The following is a 16,601-nucleotide window of genomic DNA, read 5'->3' as shown; positions in this document are numbered from 1 at the left end:
CCCAGTCCCTGATTGAAAACCTCCAATGAAGGAGACTCACACCACCTTCCAAGGGAAGTCATTCCACTGTCAAACAGCACTTAGTGTCGGAAAGTTCTTCCTGATGTTTATGCAGAATCTCCTTTCTTGTAACTCTGAAGCCATTGGTTTGGGTTCTAGCCCCTGGAGCAGGAAAAAACAAGCTTGTTCCCTCTTCTATGTTCCCTTTTAGTCTCCTCTTTTCCCAGCTAAACATACCCATTTCCCTCAACCATTCCTCATAAGGCTTGGTTTCCAGAATCTTGACCATCTTGGTTGCCCTCTTTCTTTACATGTTCCAGTTAGTCAATATCTTTCCTTAAACTGCAGTGGCCAGAACTAGACACAGGTCTCCAGGTGTGGACCAACCAAGGCAGAATAGTGTGGTACTAGTACTTTCCTTGATCTGGACACTACACTAAGGTTACAAAAAAAAAAATCCCATTGTATCTGGGGACATCTGGTAACCCCACACTACAGCTCTTTTTAAAAATATTTTTATTAAAGATTCCTTGAATTACAAAGGTGTGTGCAGTGTCTCTTAATATTTTAACATGTATCATTTTTGCAAATCAGTTTCATTTGTTAAGACACTAAGAAGAGGGAAAACGAGGTGGATGGGGGTGAGAGTAGGTGACGATGATTCTGTTTTGCTTAATATATGTAGGGCTTGATGCCAGCTTTGTTTTTGTTGGTACTCCTTTATTCGCTTGTGTTCTTTTGATGGTAAGAGAGATTGGGGTTGGCCAAGGATGTGGTTGTTCATTTGTGATTGGCTATGATGGTCTTTGTTTTCATGTGCGAGTGGGGTGGGTGGGTCAGGTTAGCCATACTGATTTGTATGCTGACAGTAAATTTGTGTCATTGTCTTGTTGGGCTGTGTGTGTGATAAAGGGGAACCATACCGGGGTGAAGGCATCCTCTTCTATTTGTCCCCATGCTAGTTTCAGCTTGTTGGTTAGTTTTTCTAGTAAGGCTGTTTCCCATACTACTTGGTACCATTGGTCCATGCTTACTCCAATGTCTAGTTATGACATTTCTGGTTGCTGAAAGTAGGTGGGATATGAGGTCTTTGTGGTCTAAATGGACATTATTAGCTTGAAAGATGTTAAGTAGGGCCAATTCTGGGGTAATTTCTATTACTTGTCCGGTTATTTTACATATTTCTCGTATGGTCGTTGCCCAGAATAATTGGATTTTGGGGCATTCCCACCACATGTGAAGGTATGTACCTGCAGAAGTGCACCCTCTCCAGCATTTTGGTGAGGTTTCTGGGAGTATTAGTGCTAGCTTTCTTGGTGTTAGGTACCACCTGTAGGTGAGTTTTAGGGTGAGTTCTTTTCTTTTCATTGATATAGATTTAAAGGGGGGTTAGACCACATTCTGGTCCATTGGGTAGGGTTGATTTCATATCCTATGACCTATGCCATCCTCCCATTGTCTTTTTATTGCGTCTAGGGGGTTGGTGGGATTTTTTGGAGTAGCATTTTATATATTGCAGATACCATTCCTTTGCCGTGTCCTTTTGTCATTAGGAGGTGGTTTTGCACTACACCTCTGTTGATACAGCCTAGAATCAAAGTAGCCTTCCCCCCCCCCCTGCTGTTGCTACTGTATTACAGAAGTCAGCTAGGCACCTTAAGTTTCAACAGGCCAGAAGCTCTTGCTGGGTTTGGCCCTTGTCCCCAAAACAACAAATGGCATCTCAAGGCTGTCTTGTCTTCTGATTACTGGTGAGTTTTAGCTACTGCCTTGCATAATGCCAGAGAACAAGGAACATGCTACTTTGATGTGGGCCAGCTTTTATGGATGCAGATGCTCTCCTGTAGGACTGAAGAGCAGCGTTGGTGGTGGGGTTTTGCTTCTGGTTGCAAAACAAGAGGTCTGACTAAAGTGAGATACAGTATTGGGGTGGGGAGGAGACAGAAGTCTACCTGGGCTATGTTGGCAAGAGGTGTGGGGGGGATTCCCCTACATTAGGCAACGTGCATTAGGACTTATGGGGGATGGCTCTCCCGCATGCCCGATCCTGGAGTTACCCAATGAAAAAGCACTGCTGGCTTCATGCCTATTGGAGAAGCCTGTGAGTGGCCACTGCGGGTTCCGATCGTGAAGGCAGTTCCTGATGGCCATACATTGCCAGTTTGGGGACTCCGTAGCCTCCAAGTAGCATCTCTGGCCACGCTGAGTGCTTCTCCGGACAGCCAACTTCGGCAGACGGTCCCGGCTTGTAGAGGGCGGCGGGGACCCACATCAAGCCTAATTTTACAGCACACCTTGCTTGCTGGATCGTTTTTCTCTCTCGCTGGCCTTTTCTGAACCTTTTCCAGATCCAAAAAATATCATTTTGCAGGCGGAAGCAAGAAGTTCTGCGTAGACTGTTCAAAATCACGACACTTTTATTTTTCAAGTCATTTTATAAGAATCAGCTAGGGGGATGCTCCCCCTGCTCCGGCATCGGGTGCGATTCCACCGCCCGCCGGTCCCTTGTTTCCTGCTCAGTTGCAGCCGCCGGGTCAAGCCCCCGCTCCCCACCTTTTAGCATTGATGAATTCGATTTTCTTTTGCACCACCGTGCAATGCTGGCTCCAGCCCCTGGACACTCACCTCCCCGGGAAAGGGGCCCTAGCTCGAACCGGGTCCCTTAAAATATTTCTCAGCCCGCCTCCCGAAAGTTCGAGGCTTAGCGCCTTTACACATTGAGCTCTGTCGGCTCAGCGGAGACGCGGCTGCCGACGTCCTTCCCGGCCACCAGGGGGAACAGCCGCGTCGGGACACAGCGGAAACCATTTTCTCTCTCTCGAGCTCTATGCCTTTTGTGTCCCTCCTAGTCCTATGCTTCCACCATGGAAAACCAAAACATTTCCCACCTCGCCCGCGTAGATATAAGAAAGTGTAGAGTGGCACGTCCCAATTCCTGGATTCGGAGTCCTTAGCGCGGAAGGGAGACCAGAAGGATGGGATCCCACGTTTTCTGTTGCCTACTGCGAAGGTGGGGAGACGGCGCTTCAGTGCCGTGGATTTTGCCTGTTTTCCATCGGGCAGCCCCTCGGAACCACAATGTTAAAAAGGCCCGAAGAACCCGGAAGCTTCCATTGAAATCACAGCGAGCACCAATCTACAATTTTCACTAGTCTATGCGCCCTCCTCAGTCTGACGGCGGGAGACGACGAGGGCCATTCCCCGAGCAGAGGTTGTCCGCAAAAGCGAACGGAGGCGAAGGAGGGGCCGCGGAGCCGGGAAGGCCTTTGAGTGGGCTCCGCTGCCTTGGCCGGCGAGGCTTTATTTCGCTGCCGTCTTCGCCTTCGACACAATAGGCAGGAGGAGCCTTGGAGCCGGAAACCCCCTCCCACCGCAGGCCGTGACGCAAAAGAAGGGTGACGGACGCTTCCGGTTTGCGCGCGTCCGCGCATGCGACTCCGTGGGCGGAGAGCAGCCGCGCTTCCGGGTTCCGCGGAGTAGGCGATCGAGATGGCGGAGAGCGAGGAGTACGAATCGGTGCTCTGCGTCAAGCCGGAAGTCCACGTCTACCGAGTGCCTCCGCGCGCCTCTAACCGGGGCTACAGGTGAGCCGGGGAGCCCCGGGGCATGTGCAGAGTGCCCTCCTTTACCCGCCTCGGACTCCCCCCCCCCACTTCCAAACCAATGCGGTTCTTGCGGGTTGGGGCTCAAGTCTCAGTTCGAGGTGCTGGGGGGTCGGAAGGAGCGTACAGTGGCACCACCGTCGTGTTAAAACGGGAGTTTTGAAGGAGTGGCAGCGAAGGAGGAACATGGGAGGTGTTTTTTTTGGGGGGGGGATAAGGGTGCTTAGCCTACTCCTTTAACAAACATGGCGTGAAAGAGAAATTTGCTCCGAAGCGCGACGAGGCCGCCTGATGTGTTTGTGTATGTTGCAGCTGCAGGTTTTCTGCACTGGAAAAAGAGGGGAGGTGGTTAGGCAAGCTGGTGTTCGGGGCCCCCTTCCAACGCTTTTGATTCTGTTGGGTGACTTTTAGCCCTGAGCAGCGGCGCTGTCTTCTCTCTCTGGTGCTAGAGCTGCAGAGTGGCAGCTGGACCAGCCAGCATGGAGTGGGCGCATGCGCATAACGGCCAAAGGGAACGTGGCCTACATCAAGTTGGAGGACAAGAACTCAGGTAATGGAGAGTGAGGTGTCCATTGTCTCTGTGCTGCATGGTTGTTGGAGGGAGGGAGCTTTTCCTAGCCTTAGCTAAGCTTCAGGTTTAGGGCTTAGCTAAGCCTCAGGCAAAAGGAGACACAGTGACTGTGGTTCAGGGCAATCCTTTTTAGCCAGGTTGATTGTCCATAGGAAGCCAGAATGGGGTTTTTTTACGGGTCTGTCAGGCTACCCTGAATCCCAGCCCTCACTGCCACACCTGAAGGGGAGCAGTTGCAGGGTGTCCATGTGATGGGCAAACTCTACATTCAGGGTGGTGGTGGTGAGCACTAGCAAGCTTCCCCTGACTTGCTTGCAGTGCCCAGGAGTCCAATAATTAATTTTCCTGAAGGCAGAAAGGGCACAGCTTAAACTGCAGAGTCGCCCCCCCCCCCTCCAACTTATTTGTGAACTTAAATTTCCAGTTCAAAGCATTTTGAAGGACATGAATGAGCATTGATTCAGAATCTATGCATCAATACCACACACACATTTGGTTTGGGTGTGTGTGTGTCACTTTCATTGAACCAAAATGCACAAGTATGAAGAGAAGCAACACAATCTGCTAAGTGTGGGATGTACTCACGGCACTGAAGGTATATTTGGTTGGGTGGGTGGGAGAAGCTGACCAGCTGGTTTCACATCCTCACTTCCCCCCCTTCCAGGAGAACTTTTTGCCCAGGCTTCTGTGGACCAGTTCCCCAGCATTACTGTGGAGAGTGTGACGGACTCCAGCCGATATTTTGTCATTCGCATTGAGGACGGGAACGGTATGGAGGCGGAGGTTCGGATCGTGTCCTCCTAGGCACGCAGGGCAGCGGGAACCAGTTCCCCACTTGTGCATCTCCTGGAATGATCCTAAGGCAGTGCCTGCAAGCCCCCCTTCCTCTTTCCCTCAAAACCCAAAGCTTCCTTCTTGCAGCAAGCTGGGATTTGCCAGGACTTGGGGGGCCTTTGGGAAGAGGACCCTCTGCACCCCTTTCCCCCTTCACTGCTCTTCCTCAGCATGCTCTTTTATGGCCCTCTTGGCGCCGGCACAGCTTGGCTCCCCCAGGGCTGCTTCTTCTTGGTCACCCCCCGCCCCACTCTGCCCTCAGATCTCTTCCTGCTTCCTGCTTTTTGCCTTGTTTGGATTGGCTAACAATGGGCTGCTAGTCAGGTCCAATCATAGGAGAGGGCAATGTCCTTTGCACCTGCCATGGTGTGTGAGAGGCCCTTCTGCTTTGGTGTGGTTTTGTCCCTGGGAAAGTGGCTTCAGTCCTCAGTGCCAGTGAGGTCCCATGAGGCCTTTTGCCTCTGCCCAGCTTGCTGCCGCAGCCACTCCTAACACCCCTGGTGCCACTGAGCTGCCCCTCTTGTAGGTGCTGCCCTTCCTCTGTTCCCAGGGCTGCCTCTGCACTCTGTGGGCAGCCGGGGACTCTCAGCACTTGCTTGGTGTGCCACACTGAAAGCTCGGCTGCCAACAGAATGAGCATGGCTTCTCTTGCAGGGCGCCGGGCCTTCATTGGAGTCGGCTTTGTGGACCGAGGTGATGCCTTCGACTTCAACGTCGCTCTGCAGGACCATTTCAAGTGAGCATCTGCCTCCCACTTTGCCAGAGTGCCTGGGTGTCCAGACCTTCCCCAGCCCAGGGGGAGCAGGGTGGAGTCTTTGCTACACCGGTTGGAGCCTTGGAAGAGCAAGGCGCCTTTCCACGCAAGCCAAGCTAATTCTCCTGAGGTGGTACAAGTTGCAGCTACCTTTTGCCTCCTGGGCTTCCTTCGAATGCCCCTGCCTGGCTCTGCTGGTGCAAAACAAAACAAAAACCTCAACCCCTCCCTCTGTGAAAGAAGCAGTGAAGTGAAGGAAAGAGAGCGGGGTTTTGGGCAGCTGCCGGTTGCAGGTGGGGGGCAGATTCTGTCATGACTTGCAGTCCCCTTTTGCTCCCTGGTGTCTGCCTTGCTGAAGGAGCCTGCATTCTGGTAAACCCTGACAAATTGAAGGATTTCAGCAGGCGAGCCAGGGGAACCGGGAAGGGGGCTGATTCTGGGGATGGAAGCAGGGGGGAACTTGCAGAGGAGCAGCAGCTGGAAGGAGTTTCCCCCCTGCAACTCTCCATCTACCCAGGCTGGGGTGGCAGGCGGGGGCGGGTTGGATATCCAAGGCAGATGAGGGTTGCAGGGGAAAAGCAACCATGACTCCCTGCAGACTCCCCCCCCCCACCAATTGAAATCAAACACAGGGTTTTGGGTGCTGCCTTTGTGGCTGTGACAGATTCCTTCTGAAAGAGAAGGTGCTTGCTTTCATGGGCTCGGGTGCTGAGTGCAACACAGCCACTTTCTCAACACCCCCGCCCCACCCTGCCAGCACCTTATGCTTTTTGCTCTGCTGCCTCGTGACACCCCCTCCCCCAATTTATTCTCTCAACAGGTGGGTCAAACAGCAGAGTGAGCTGGCCAAGCAGGCCCTGAATCCAGACCAGGGCCCCAAACTGGACCTGGGCTTCAAGGAAGGGCAGACCATCAAGCTCAACATTGCGGTGAGGAGGAGGAGGGACCTCTCTGGGCTTGTCCGGCTGTGGCAGAGGGGGCAGGGGTGGGCTGTGGAAAAGGAGTCGCAAAGCAAATGCTAACAAGGGGCTCAAATCAGCAAGTCAAGCCATGGGTTACCAAGGAACACCACCCAGGGTCGATAGCCAGTAGGACCTGGAAGAAAATTCCTTTCTGACCCCAAATGGTGGGGACTAATTCAATCACCATGGGGACCCAGGTGGCGCTGTGGTTAAACCACTGAGCCTAGGGCTTGCTGATCAGAAGGTCGGCGGTTCAAATCCCTGTGACGGGGTGAGCTCCCGTTGCTTGGTCCCAGCTCCTGCCAACCTAGCAGTTCGAAAGCACGTCAAAATGCAAGTAGATAAATAGGAACCGCTACAGTGGGAAGGTAAACGGCGTTTCCATGTGCTGCTCTGGTTTGCCAGAAGCGGCTTTGTCATGCTGGCCACATGACCTGGAAGCTATACGCCGGCTCCCTCGGCCAATAATGTGAGATGAGCGCGCAACCCCAGAGTCGGTCACGACTGGACCTAATGGTCAGGGGTCCCTTTACCTTTACCTTTAATCTGATCACCAGCAGATTATACCCTCTCTCATCCCAAAGGGATTTCTTTTGAGACACACACACACACCAGTATCCCACCATCCCAACCCTGTGCCCTGTTTCTGCCTCTATATCACTTGGCCACATGATAATGGCTTTTTAGAAATGAACAACACTATGCAAGGCCAAAGGGGCGGGGGAGAGTCTTTTTGCTCTTGTGTCTTGCGCAGGTGTGTCTACTCTGTGCCAATGTGTGCAAGGAGATGAGCCAAAGGAGATGAGTTCAAAGTCACCTCAGCCCAGGCCTTGACTTGTTGTCAAGGGAATGTCCCCAACATGCTGGCTGGAGCTGCAGGTTGCTTGCAAGGTGGATGAGGCCTTTCCCTCCTTTCAGCTGGGGTTGCTACCCATGCAGAGAGACGCAGCTGTGGGCCGGGGAATGCCCTTCACACCTTTGAGTGACTGACCATGCAGTTCAATCTCCTTTCAGAACGTGAAGAAGAAGGACGGCTCCTCGGCAAGCAGGCCCCGAGCAACAGGCTCTGGGGGCCCCAGCCTCATCCCACCCCCTCCTGGAGGAAAGGCCTCCCTGACCGGGGAGCAGCTTTCATCTGCTGCTGAGGCAGGTCTGTGTTTCCTGTCGATCTCACTCGCAAAAGTGGAAAGTCCCTTATGGCAGTGCACAGCCGTCCTGTTTTGTAGCTGGCTTTCCCCAGGCCAGGCCTGCTTGTGGTTACGGGCAGGTGATTTCCCAGCCTTGCGTCGCAGGAGTCTAAGGTTTTCTCGGGGCAGGCAAGCTTCGGAGCAGAGGAGGCTGATTAGGTTAAACTCCCCCCACCTCCTCTAGCATTGTCTCGGCTGCCTGCCTTTCTGGGGTCTTTCTCTTCACCAGGTCCCAGGGGCTCTTAAAGGGCTGGCCAGGAAGGGGCTGTGAAATATATCCCTGGTGACGAAAGGTTATCTCTCTGTCTCTCCGTCCCTGTATCCTGTTTATCAGCAGATGTCTCCATCCCGTGGCCGCCTCCGCAGGCTTCAAATTCTACAGAAGCAGCTGCGGACATCTGGGGAGACTTCACCAAAGCTTCTGGGTGAGAGTCACATGTTGGTTGCAGAAGTTGAAATGTGTCCCTTTCCACCCACCCCACCCTTTTTAGTACACTTGGCCAGAAAACTCATCTAACATTTGTTGGTGGGATCCAAGGGGTGCCAGGTTCATGATGTTCAAGTCCCAGAGGTTACGTCCAGATGTTCAGGGCGAGGGGGGCCCTCTCTGTCCCCAGTGCAGTGCAGGCCCTGGGCCCTTGCAGATATACTCCTTGCTGAAGGGAGTGCCTCTTCTTTCTCCTCCTAGGTCTGCCTCCGGTCAGACTCAGCAGAGCTCCACCAGCTGGGTCCAGTTCTGAGCCCGAGCATCTTGTGCTTCTCTGGTCTGGGGTGAAGGCCACGGAAGGACCCTTGTGGACCAAAGACGAAGCCACTTTGCCCTCGTGGTACATCATGAGATCCCAGTTCTGGATGTGCTTGGATGTTTGCTTTGGGCATTTTATGGGATAGGGAAGGTGGGGGTCAGCTGGGGCTGTGCAGATCCTCTTCTCCCTTCCCCACCTCCATCTACCCCCTCAGCATTCGGGGTCCCTGAAAGGGGAGGGAGTTTTTTTTCTGGGTTCAGGTCACAGCTTAGGAACCTGGAACCCTGGAGTGGGAAAGAGGGGGCACAGCTGGGCCTGTCCAGAAAGAAAGAGGCTCCTTCCTCTCTCTTGCCTTTTTTCCTGTCTTGTGTGGTGTCTTAATGGTATTTCTTTGATATGCTTGCCTCACCTCGCCCCCTTACTAGCTTGGAGGGATTTTGTGGCACAGCTGCCCCAGGAAACACACTCTGCACATGGGCAAAGGCGGCTTCCCTTGCAGGAGGTGACTGGCAGCGCCCTCCCTTCGCAGCCCACCTTGTAAACTTGAAATGGCTTACCTGTCGCATATCTCCCCCTCGGAATTTCCAGGGTGCCTTCCACACTGGAAGGACGCTGGGCCCCCTATTCTGTCATGTTGCTCTGCCTCTGATGGTTGTGGTGGAGGTAGCAGTGCTGGGAGTGAGAGAAGAGTCGTCAGCTTGTTGCAGAGGCGGCGAGCAATGTTGCCACGTCGATGTCATTTGAGGGCGGGGGTCCCTGGCTCTGCTTTGCCTTGTGAAGTGCCTTCTGTTTTTCCTTCTCTGCTAAAACTGGCCTTTTGAGCAGCAAGAGCAGTGGAACTCCTCACATTCCATATTGGTGTGACTTTTAACGTGCGCGCACACACGACAAATTACCCTTTTACTTTCGGAGAGACCTGGGTTTTTCTCCTTTCACAGGTGGTTGCCTGTGGTGCCTCAGATGTTGTGAAGGACAAAAACTGCCCCCTGGGCCATCTTATGGAACCGGGTTTTAATTCTCTTTTGAAATACAGATCTTTGTATTCACTCCTATCCTATTTATTCTAAGACGAAGGCCTTTTACAGGACGTTTTCTTACTATGAAACTCCATAAAGTTTTTTTCCTGCCTTTTGTTTTGTTATTTTTGAGCTGGTTCCTTATTAAAAATGTATATGTATATTTATCTGTATAAAAGCCTTTATTTGTCTTTGGGAAAGGGGCTGGGGAAGCAGAAATGGACCCAGGCGGGGGAGCGAAAAGGCCAAAAGAATGAGTAAAAACAGTGTCTCAGTGAGAGTCACATGTTGGTTGGCTCAGGGGTGGGTTCCCAAGGACACCTTCCTACACCTAAGGGTGGTGCCCCATGTTGGACCCATTGAATTTAATAGATGCAGCTATTTTAGTGGGGCTCCTCTGATTAGGACTTCCACTCCTATTGTGTTTGTTTGTTTTTTTGAGGATTGGCACTCTGTTCATGCCCAGAGGTACAATTCTGTTGCACCCCAAGTTCCTTGGCTGGCATTTGTGACTGTGAGCAAAGAACCTTTTCCAGCCAAAAAAAACCAGCCCCAGAACCCCCGAAAGCAGTATCATTTGGGGGAATGCAAGGTGGGATTTCCCCCCCTCTCAAGCCAAATGCTGAGTCCTGCTTGTCTTTCTCCGGGACAGGGAAATCACAGTGCATCCACTGCTGCATCTGAACAATCTGCTTGGCTTTGGATTTGCCCCGGAATATCTGGTGCTTGGTGGTGTCCCCAGGCCTCAAACAAGCTTCTAGCTATCAAAGAAGATGACCTCCCAAAGGCCCCACCACCCTTTCCCTTTTCCCGACATGTCAGGCCTGGCTTGCAGAGCCGCTTCCAGTTTTTGCAAAGTCCTGGCGGGAAGCGGGGGCTGTGTCCTGGTTGGGGGTCACTTGGACATGCGAGAAAAGCCTCCCTTTCGGGAAGAAGGCAGCGCTCAGCCGCCCCGCAGGGCGGCCGTAATTCCCGGAGACTTAAGCAGCTTATGCTGGTGCTGCCTGGGTTTCCCCCGAGTGCAACCGGAGCCCTTGGCACGCGCCTTGGCCTGGAAGAACAAGAGGAGGAGGAGGAGGAAGCGGCATTCTTGGGCCGGCCAAGGGCGCCGTCTGAAGCCCGCCCTTCTCCACCGATGCCCGGCGGCGCTATAGTAACGCTGCTGCGGTTTGAGAAGGCAGCGGACCAGACGAGCCACCTGTGCCAGGTGAGGGGCTGGCTTGGCGATGGGGGGCAGCTCTGTCCTGGGGCACTTGGAGGCCAGGGGCAGGGCTGATGCTCTCTAGGGAGGAGGGCTGGGAGAGGAAGGCCGTGCACTCCACACATGCTCCGAGGCACTGCACAACAACCTCCTGTCCATCCCTCTCTTGAAGCGCAGCGTCGGGACCGAGGTACCCCTTTGCCCACACACGGGACACGTCTTGGAATCTGGGAGCAAACGAATTCGCGTCTTTGAATTTAATCGACTTAAAAAACTCCCCGGACCCCACCGCGCTTGCACAGCACCTCACAACTGCTTGATGGGGCTCCTCCCCCTTTGTCAGGTTGGGTGGGGCAGAAATCCAACAGGTGCAGCATCGGTCAGGAGCGTAGCAGCAGGCACGCGCGAGGCTCCATCTGTTGAATGTCTGCTCCATGCCCTCCCGGCAAAGGGGCCGCAGCGCGCGCTGTGGGGCACATTCCCCGATGAGAAAGTTGAACCGGCTCACTCGGTGGGGCTCGGGCTGCTACTCCGCCCGTGTCTGCCCCGTGCCGAATACAGTACTGTATCCGCCTGCAGCCCGAGCTCGAGGGCGGGGCGCTCCGCCGGGCAGAGGGGGCGCCTGCTCCTGCGCTGCAAACTTTGGGGAAGGGGCCGTATCAGCCGGAGAAGAGGCGGCCTCTAGGACCCGGGAGCGCCACGGGTTGAGTCCGCGGGGGAGGCAGCCTGCAGCCGCCGCCACCCCATTTTCTGCTGCCGGGCGGCGATTGGTCCTGCCCGGCTCCCCCCAGCAGCCGCGGGACCCGGGAAAGAGGCGGGGGCGGCTCGGGCTCGCGCTCCTCCCTGGGTCCTGCCCCTCTCCTCCTCCAGCAGCAGCAGCAGCAAGCATCACATCTGCTGTGCAAAGGGCCATGGAGGCGGCCACCCCTGCCCGGCAGGAGCCCCCCGGAACCCGGCCGTAGAGCGGCGGTGGCGGCCCCCTCCCCATGAGCAACGCGGAGGCTGCGGAGCTGAAGCTGGAGGCTGCGGTTCAGGTCCGTGGGGGCTGCCTGGCGGCGGCAGCATCCTTCAACCCTCTCCGACAACCCGCCTGCCTTCTTTCTTTCTTTCTTTCTTTCTTTCTTTCTTTCTTTCTTTCTTTCTTTCTTTCTTTCTTTCTTTCTTTCTTTCTTTCTTTCTTTCTTTCTTTCTTTCTTTCTTTAGAATATAATCTCCTTTTGGGGGCACCTGGGCGCATCTTCTCCATATAGACTCCGAAGTTGGCGCCAGAAACAACCCCCTAAAAGTAGGAGCCCTAATTTATTCTACTCTTTCCCTGCCTTTGATGGGAATTTCTCCAAATTAGTCTTGCCTTGGGGGGCGGGTTGGATGTTGGAAAATATTTGTACCATTGGACAAAGGTTTGTAATGTCTCCTCTCTTGAAAGGAAATCTCTCTCTCCTCCCCCTTTTAGTTATGCATAAAACAACAACTAGGTTTTGTTAGCTGATCTAAAAGCTGAGGAATGCAAGGTTTAATCGTGAGGGATTGCATTAGAAAACTAAAATCAACCCAAGTACTGGAAAAGAGAAGCATCTTATTTGTGTAGGAGCTGCTGTTGGATCCTCAGTGTTACAGGAGATTTACAGGTATAAAGCTAAATTCACGCTTCAATCTAAAGTTGCAGCCCAGTCCTCCGCCCTGATTTAACAGGCGGGCCATCATCTAAAGTAAATGCAGCCTAACCCTGGAGTGAAGTCTTCTGCACTCCTTAGGACTTTGGTGGCTCTGAAGGTGTTGGAGGACTCTGTGGGCTTGATCCAGCGAGAAGGCGGCATGATGAAGTCCCATCGAACTGAATAAACTCCCTGTGTCCATTCCAGCCACAACCTCTCAGCCTCAGCTCCCCTTCTGAAACAAGGGCATGACTATACTTATCTACTTTGCAAAGTTGTTGTAAGGTTTGTGCAAGGAAGGGGGGTTGCTCAGTTTTGGGGAGCGCTTGATGAAGAATGTCTGGGCCAGTTGACCAAAAGATCCAGGATTGTTTTTTTTTCAGGTCTCCATCCTTGGCTGCTACTTCTGTGAACAGGTTGGAGAATGTGTCTTGAGTCTGGGAGCTAGAGGGAGTAGTATAATTTTAGGAGGTGGGCAGGGAACTAGGCAGAGGGCTTGTGGTGGCGCCTGCCCTGTGGAATGCCCTCCCAACAGATGTCAAAGAGGAAAACAACTACCAGCCTCTTAGAAGACATCTGAAGGCAGCCCTTTTCAGGGAGGCGTTTAATAGATTACTGTGTTTTATTTTTCTGTTGGAAGCCGCCCAGAGTGGCTGGGGAATAAATAATAAAAAATTATTATTATTATTATTGGAATATTTGAGTGCCTAAGTTGGGGCGGCGGCGAGCCTTTCCCTCCCCCACACTTTGCAAAGAAGTCAGCCAAGTCCTGAGTCCCGTTTTGGAGGTGACCTTTAAACCTTCTATGGGATAACGGAGGGCCAAGGAGGCACCTTATTGGATTGCTGGGCATTAGGGCACTAAATCTGGACATCCTTTTATACTGAAGCCATGGAGGAACAGGGTCCCAAGGCACGGTGAGGGGGGGGCACTGATTCAAGGTCCGGCCTGGGCAAGGGAGAGAGATGCTCCCCCTCCCCAAGTTGCCCACTTGAGTTGTCTACTTCCCTTCTCTTTCCACCTCTCCACCCCCCAAGCCACAAAGATGCTCAGGGGACAATGAAGTTCTGAGCCCCTTTTGCAGCCAGGCCCAGTCGCTCATTTTAGTCTCCTTGAGTTTCCTGGGCTGGAGATTCTGGGAGAAGGTTGGGTTTTTGTACTGGGGACCCCCACTCCTGAGACAGGCCACCCTCTGCTCCATGAGGATAGAGCTGCCCCCTAAGTGCTGAATATGTTTGGTCTCAGCCCCCCCCCCCACACCCCCACCGTGGATTCCTTCTGGGGTTGCTCATCTCCCCTTGCAGCACCCTGTCCAGTCCCAGGTGCTGAACTGGGCTGGGGACTGATGTATGGGTCGGCCTGGATGGAAATTTCGGTTCCACCCAAACCCCAGAGTGAAATATAGTTCACTGACTGCTATATAGGTGTGTAAAACTATAGAGAAAGTTCATCTGGTTTTTAATTTGGCAATGATGTTGGTGTGTGTGTGTGTGTGTCTGTCTGTCAGAGACAGGGCACTCTTATTCCCATTTTATTGATGGGGCCACTGAGGGAGAGGCTTGACTCAAAGAGCCCAAAGCCAGGGAGCTTAGAATAGAGGCAAGAGGCTCCCTAAGTTCTCCTGGCACCAGAGGCCAACTCAGGCATCCCCAAACTTCGTTCCTCCAGATGTTTTGGACTACCATTCCCATCATCCCTGACCACCGGTCCTGTTAGCTAGGGATCATGGGAGTTGTAGGCCAAAACATCTGGAGGGCCATAGTTTGGGGATGCCTGGGCCAACTCTTCACCTGCTGTGCAGCTGGCAACCTTTTTTGGCCAGTGTGGCTTGTTCCTGCTCTATGCTGCCTCTGCATCTTGGGCTCCTCGAGAAGCTGTCTTGGCCCAGAGGAGACTCTGTCTTGGCTTCTTCAGGGCTGGTCCCTGGTTGCTGAGACTGGCTTGTTCTACCCGGCAGAAAGTGGAAGACAGCATCCTGATCTCGGCAGAAGGGAAGAGCCTCTCTGTCAGGGGCTCCTGCGAAGACTCTCCACCCACCCGCTTGCCAGCTAGGATCCGGGAGATCGTCACCAAGAACCTCTCGCAAAGCGATTGCCAAGGTATGTTTGGAGAAGACGCTTCTTCTTGGAACTGGAGAACTGTGGGCTGGGAAGGGAGCCTTCTTGGCCCGCCTCCCTTGCCAGGGTCCTCATCTCCTGGCCTGGCCTAGTTTCCGCTGCAAGCAAGACAGAAAGGAGGCAGCTGAGCTCTGCTCTGGCTGGGTACCTGGCAGGACGGACCCTTTCCTCTTCCAACTCCTGGCAGGTGACAGGTGGAAAGGACAGAGCCAGCTCCTGACATTCTGGTACTCCATCTTGTTGTATCCGGCACTTCATCCTCTGCTGAGCTTCAGGGCACCCTGCCCGGCCCACCTGCCTGTCACCCCTTCTGGACAGGACAAGGAGGCTGGGCCCAGGGGCTTTGTGCTGTGTTGAAATGCTCTGTTTCCAAACAATCCCTGGGAAGTGAAAGGAATTCGGAACAGATGGATGAGGAGGTAGAAGTGGAAGGAGGGAAGGCAGCAAATAGGAAGCTCTCTCTGTACGTGAGAGGGAGGGAGAGACTCTGTGTGAGTGACTCTCAGTGGGTGATGCACCTTTGCGGAACTCACAGAAGACATCAGAAGGAATCTGGCTGCTGCTGGATCAGACCCAGTTTTATGGTGCTCATGGTGACCAGACAAATGCTCCCGCAAAACAGGGAAGGCCACAACTTTCTCTTGCTGGCGCATTTGGGTATCTGGCATTCGGGGATAGACTGCTACTTGACATGGAGGTCCGGGCCAAAGCAGCAAATCCTTTAAATCAGTTGTCCGTTAAAGGGGAGGGCGGCTGACGCCGGCGCCGGCAGTTCCAAGAAGAATGAACTTTACAGAAGATATGTGGTTGCAAAGGTGAGCAATCCCTCCATTTCTTCCATGGTTGCTCATCCTAATAAAGGAGAGTCTCTGGGGCTGAAATAAAAGGTGAAGACTGCAGGACACCATCTGGGACAAGGTGAGCGCTGACTCTTCTCTGGCAGAAGCTGCCCCATTAGCAACAACCTGTTGCCGATGCCTTTCCAGCCAGCAGCGAGAAAATGTTTGCGAATGTTCTATGGCAGGAATGTTCCAACTTCTAAGAGACTGCGATCTACTCACACGATTAAAATCTGGCAGTGATCTACCCCTTTTTGGGGGGTTCAGGTCAAACTTGTTGATCTTCTTTTAGGGAGGAATGTCCCTTTTATTTGGGGGGGGGTTTCAGGTCTAATAAATGGAAAGAGGTGCTCAGCAATCGATCGCTAAGGAGACAGTCAGCCTTGCCACGCAAACTCCATCTTCCGTTCTAGCAATCTAGAGGATGGGGGGGGGGAGGGCTGGATGGAGGAGCCACCGGATCTACCAAAAGCACCCGGGGATTGACCAGTCGATCCCGGTCGACCTGTTGGACACCCCTGTTCTATGGCATCGCAACAGTCCATTTAGCGCACCTGTATGCCAGGTGTTCTGGCAGTGCACCCCAGGTTCCCTTGCTTTGCTTTGTTCTGTTTATTTCTTAAACTTCTCTCCTGCCCTTCGTTCCAAAGGGAGCCCAGGGCGGCTTGTCCAACTGCAGAAATGCATTTGATGCGTGTGTGTCTGTGTCTGTCTACCTCTGTGCTCCTCTCTTCCCGCAGTGGCCTCCCACGCCGAGATGTCGTCCTTGCTTTCCCTCCAGGAGGAGAACCGCATCTTGCAGCAGGAACTCTCCCGCGTGGAGGATTTGCTGGCCCAGAGCCGGGCTGAGCGGGATGAGCTGGCCATCAAGTACAACGCCATCAGTGAGCGGGTAGGTGAAGGAGGCTGGCAGGGTCCTCTCCACCCTTCCCAGCAGGCCTTTCCAGGCAAATGGGTCTATGAAGTCTTTACTTGGCACCAGCAAGCAGGCAGTGCAGGTTCTCTGCTCTGGGGGAAGAGGCCAGGAGTGGGTGTCATTTGGAAGCTCTGCTCTGCTAGGCAACCTTACTTGTGTATTCCCTCTTTCTCCGAAAGCCATTGAGGAATTATCTGCAGA

General features: G+C 53.4%; 2 protein-coding genes across 6 annotated transcripts in view; both read left to right on the top strand.

Moving 5' to 3' along the window:
* Positions 1-3,473: 3,473 nt before the first annotated feature.
* Positions 3,474-9,850, top strand: NECAP2 (NECAP endocytosis associated 2). Of its 4 annotated transcripts, none has more exons than XM_035117935.3 (8): positions 3,474-3,584; positions 4,052-4,152; positions 4,838-4,942; positions 5,662-5,743; positions 6,582-6,690; positions 7,738-7,873; positions 8,248-8,335; positions 8,599-9,850. In XM_035117935.3, exons 1-8 carry the CDS (start codon positions 3,490-3,492, stop codon positions 8,648-8,650), a joined length of 768 nt encoding a protein of 255 aa, XP_034973826.3. In that variant the 5' UTR covers positions 3,474-3,489; the 3' UTR covers positions 8,651-9,850. The 4 variants fall into 4 exon arrangements, with proteins under 4 accessions (XP_034973826.3, XP_034973824.3, XP_088527604.1 ...); XM_035117933.3 differs by having other exon boundaries at positions 8,245-8,335; XM_088671478.1 differs by having other exon boundaries at positions 4,014-4,152.
* A 264-nt stretch (positions 9,851-10,114) lies between these two features.
* CROCC (ciliary rootlet coiled-coil, rootletin) overlaps positions 10,115-16,601 on the top strand; it is a 52,835-nt gene continuing 46,348 nt past the window's right edge. Inside the window, exons 1-3 of one of the 2 annotated variants that reach the window (XM_060276317.2) lie at positions 10,115-10,879; positions 14,486-14,627; positions 16,225-16,376. In XM_060276317.2, coding sequence (XP_060132300.2) covers positions 10,292-10,879; positions 14,486-14,627; positions 16,225-16,376 — 882 coding nt within the window. In that variant the 5' untranslated portion in view covers positions 10,115-10,291. Of the gene's footprint in view, positions 10,880-11,735; positions 11,908-14,485; positions 14,628-16,224; positions 16,377-16,601 lie in introns of those variants that run through there. The other variant, XM_060276318.2, reaches the window with a different exon arrangement.

This window comes from Zootoca vivipara, chromosome 6, assembly GCF_965207765.1.
Source record: "Zootoca vivipara chromosome 6, rZooViv2.hap1.1, whole genome shotgun sequence".
NCBI classification, from domain to species: Eukaryota; Metazoa; Chordata; class Lepidosauria; order Squamata; family Lacertidae; genus Zootoca; species Zootoca vivipara.
This window is presented reverse-complemented; position numbering and strand designations above follow the sequence as displayed.

What these genes read in the sequence shown, in the direction of transcription:
- NECAP2 (XM_035117933.3), top strand. Translation starts at nt 3,490, where the DNA reads ATGGCGGAGAGCGAGGAGTACGAATCGGTGCTCTGCGTCAAGCCGGAA. An exon ending in TCGCATTGAGGACGGGAACG is followed by an intron (nt 4,943 to 5,661) that starts GTATGGAGGCGG and finishes CTTCTCTTGCAG; the next exon opens with GGCGCCGGGCCTTCATTGGA. An exon ending in GACTTCACCAAAGCTTCTGG is followed by an intron (nt 8,336 to 8,598) that starts GTGAGAGTCACA and finishes TTCTCCTCCTAG; the next exon opens with GTCTGCCTCCGGTCAGACTC.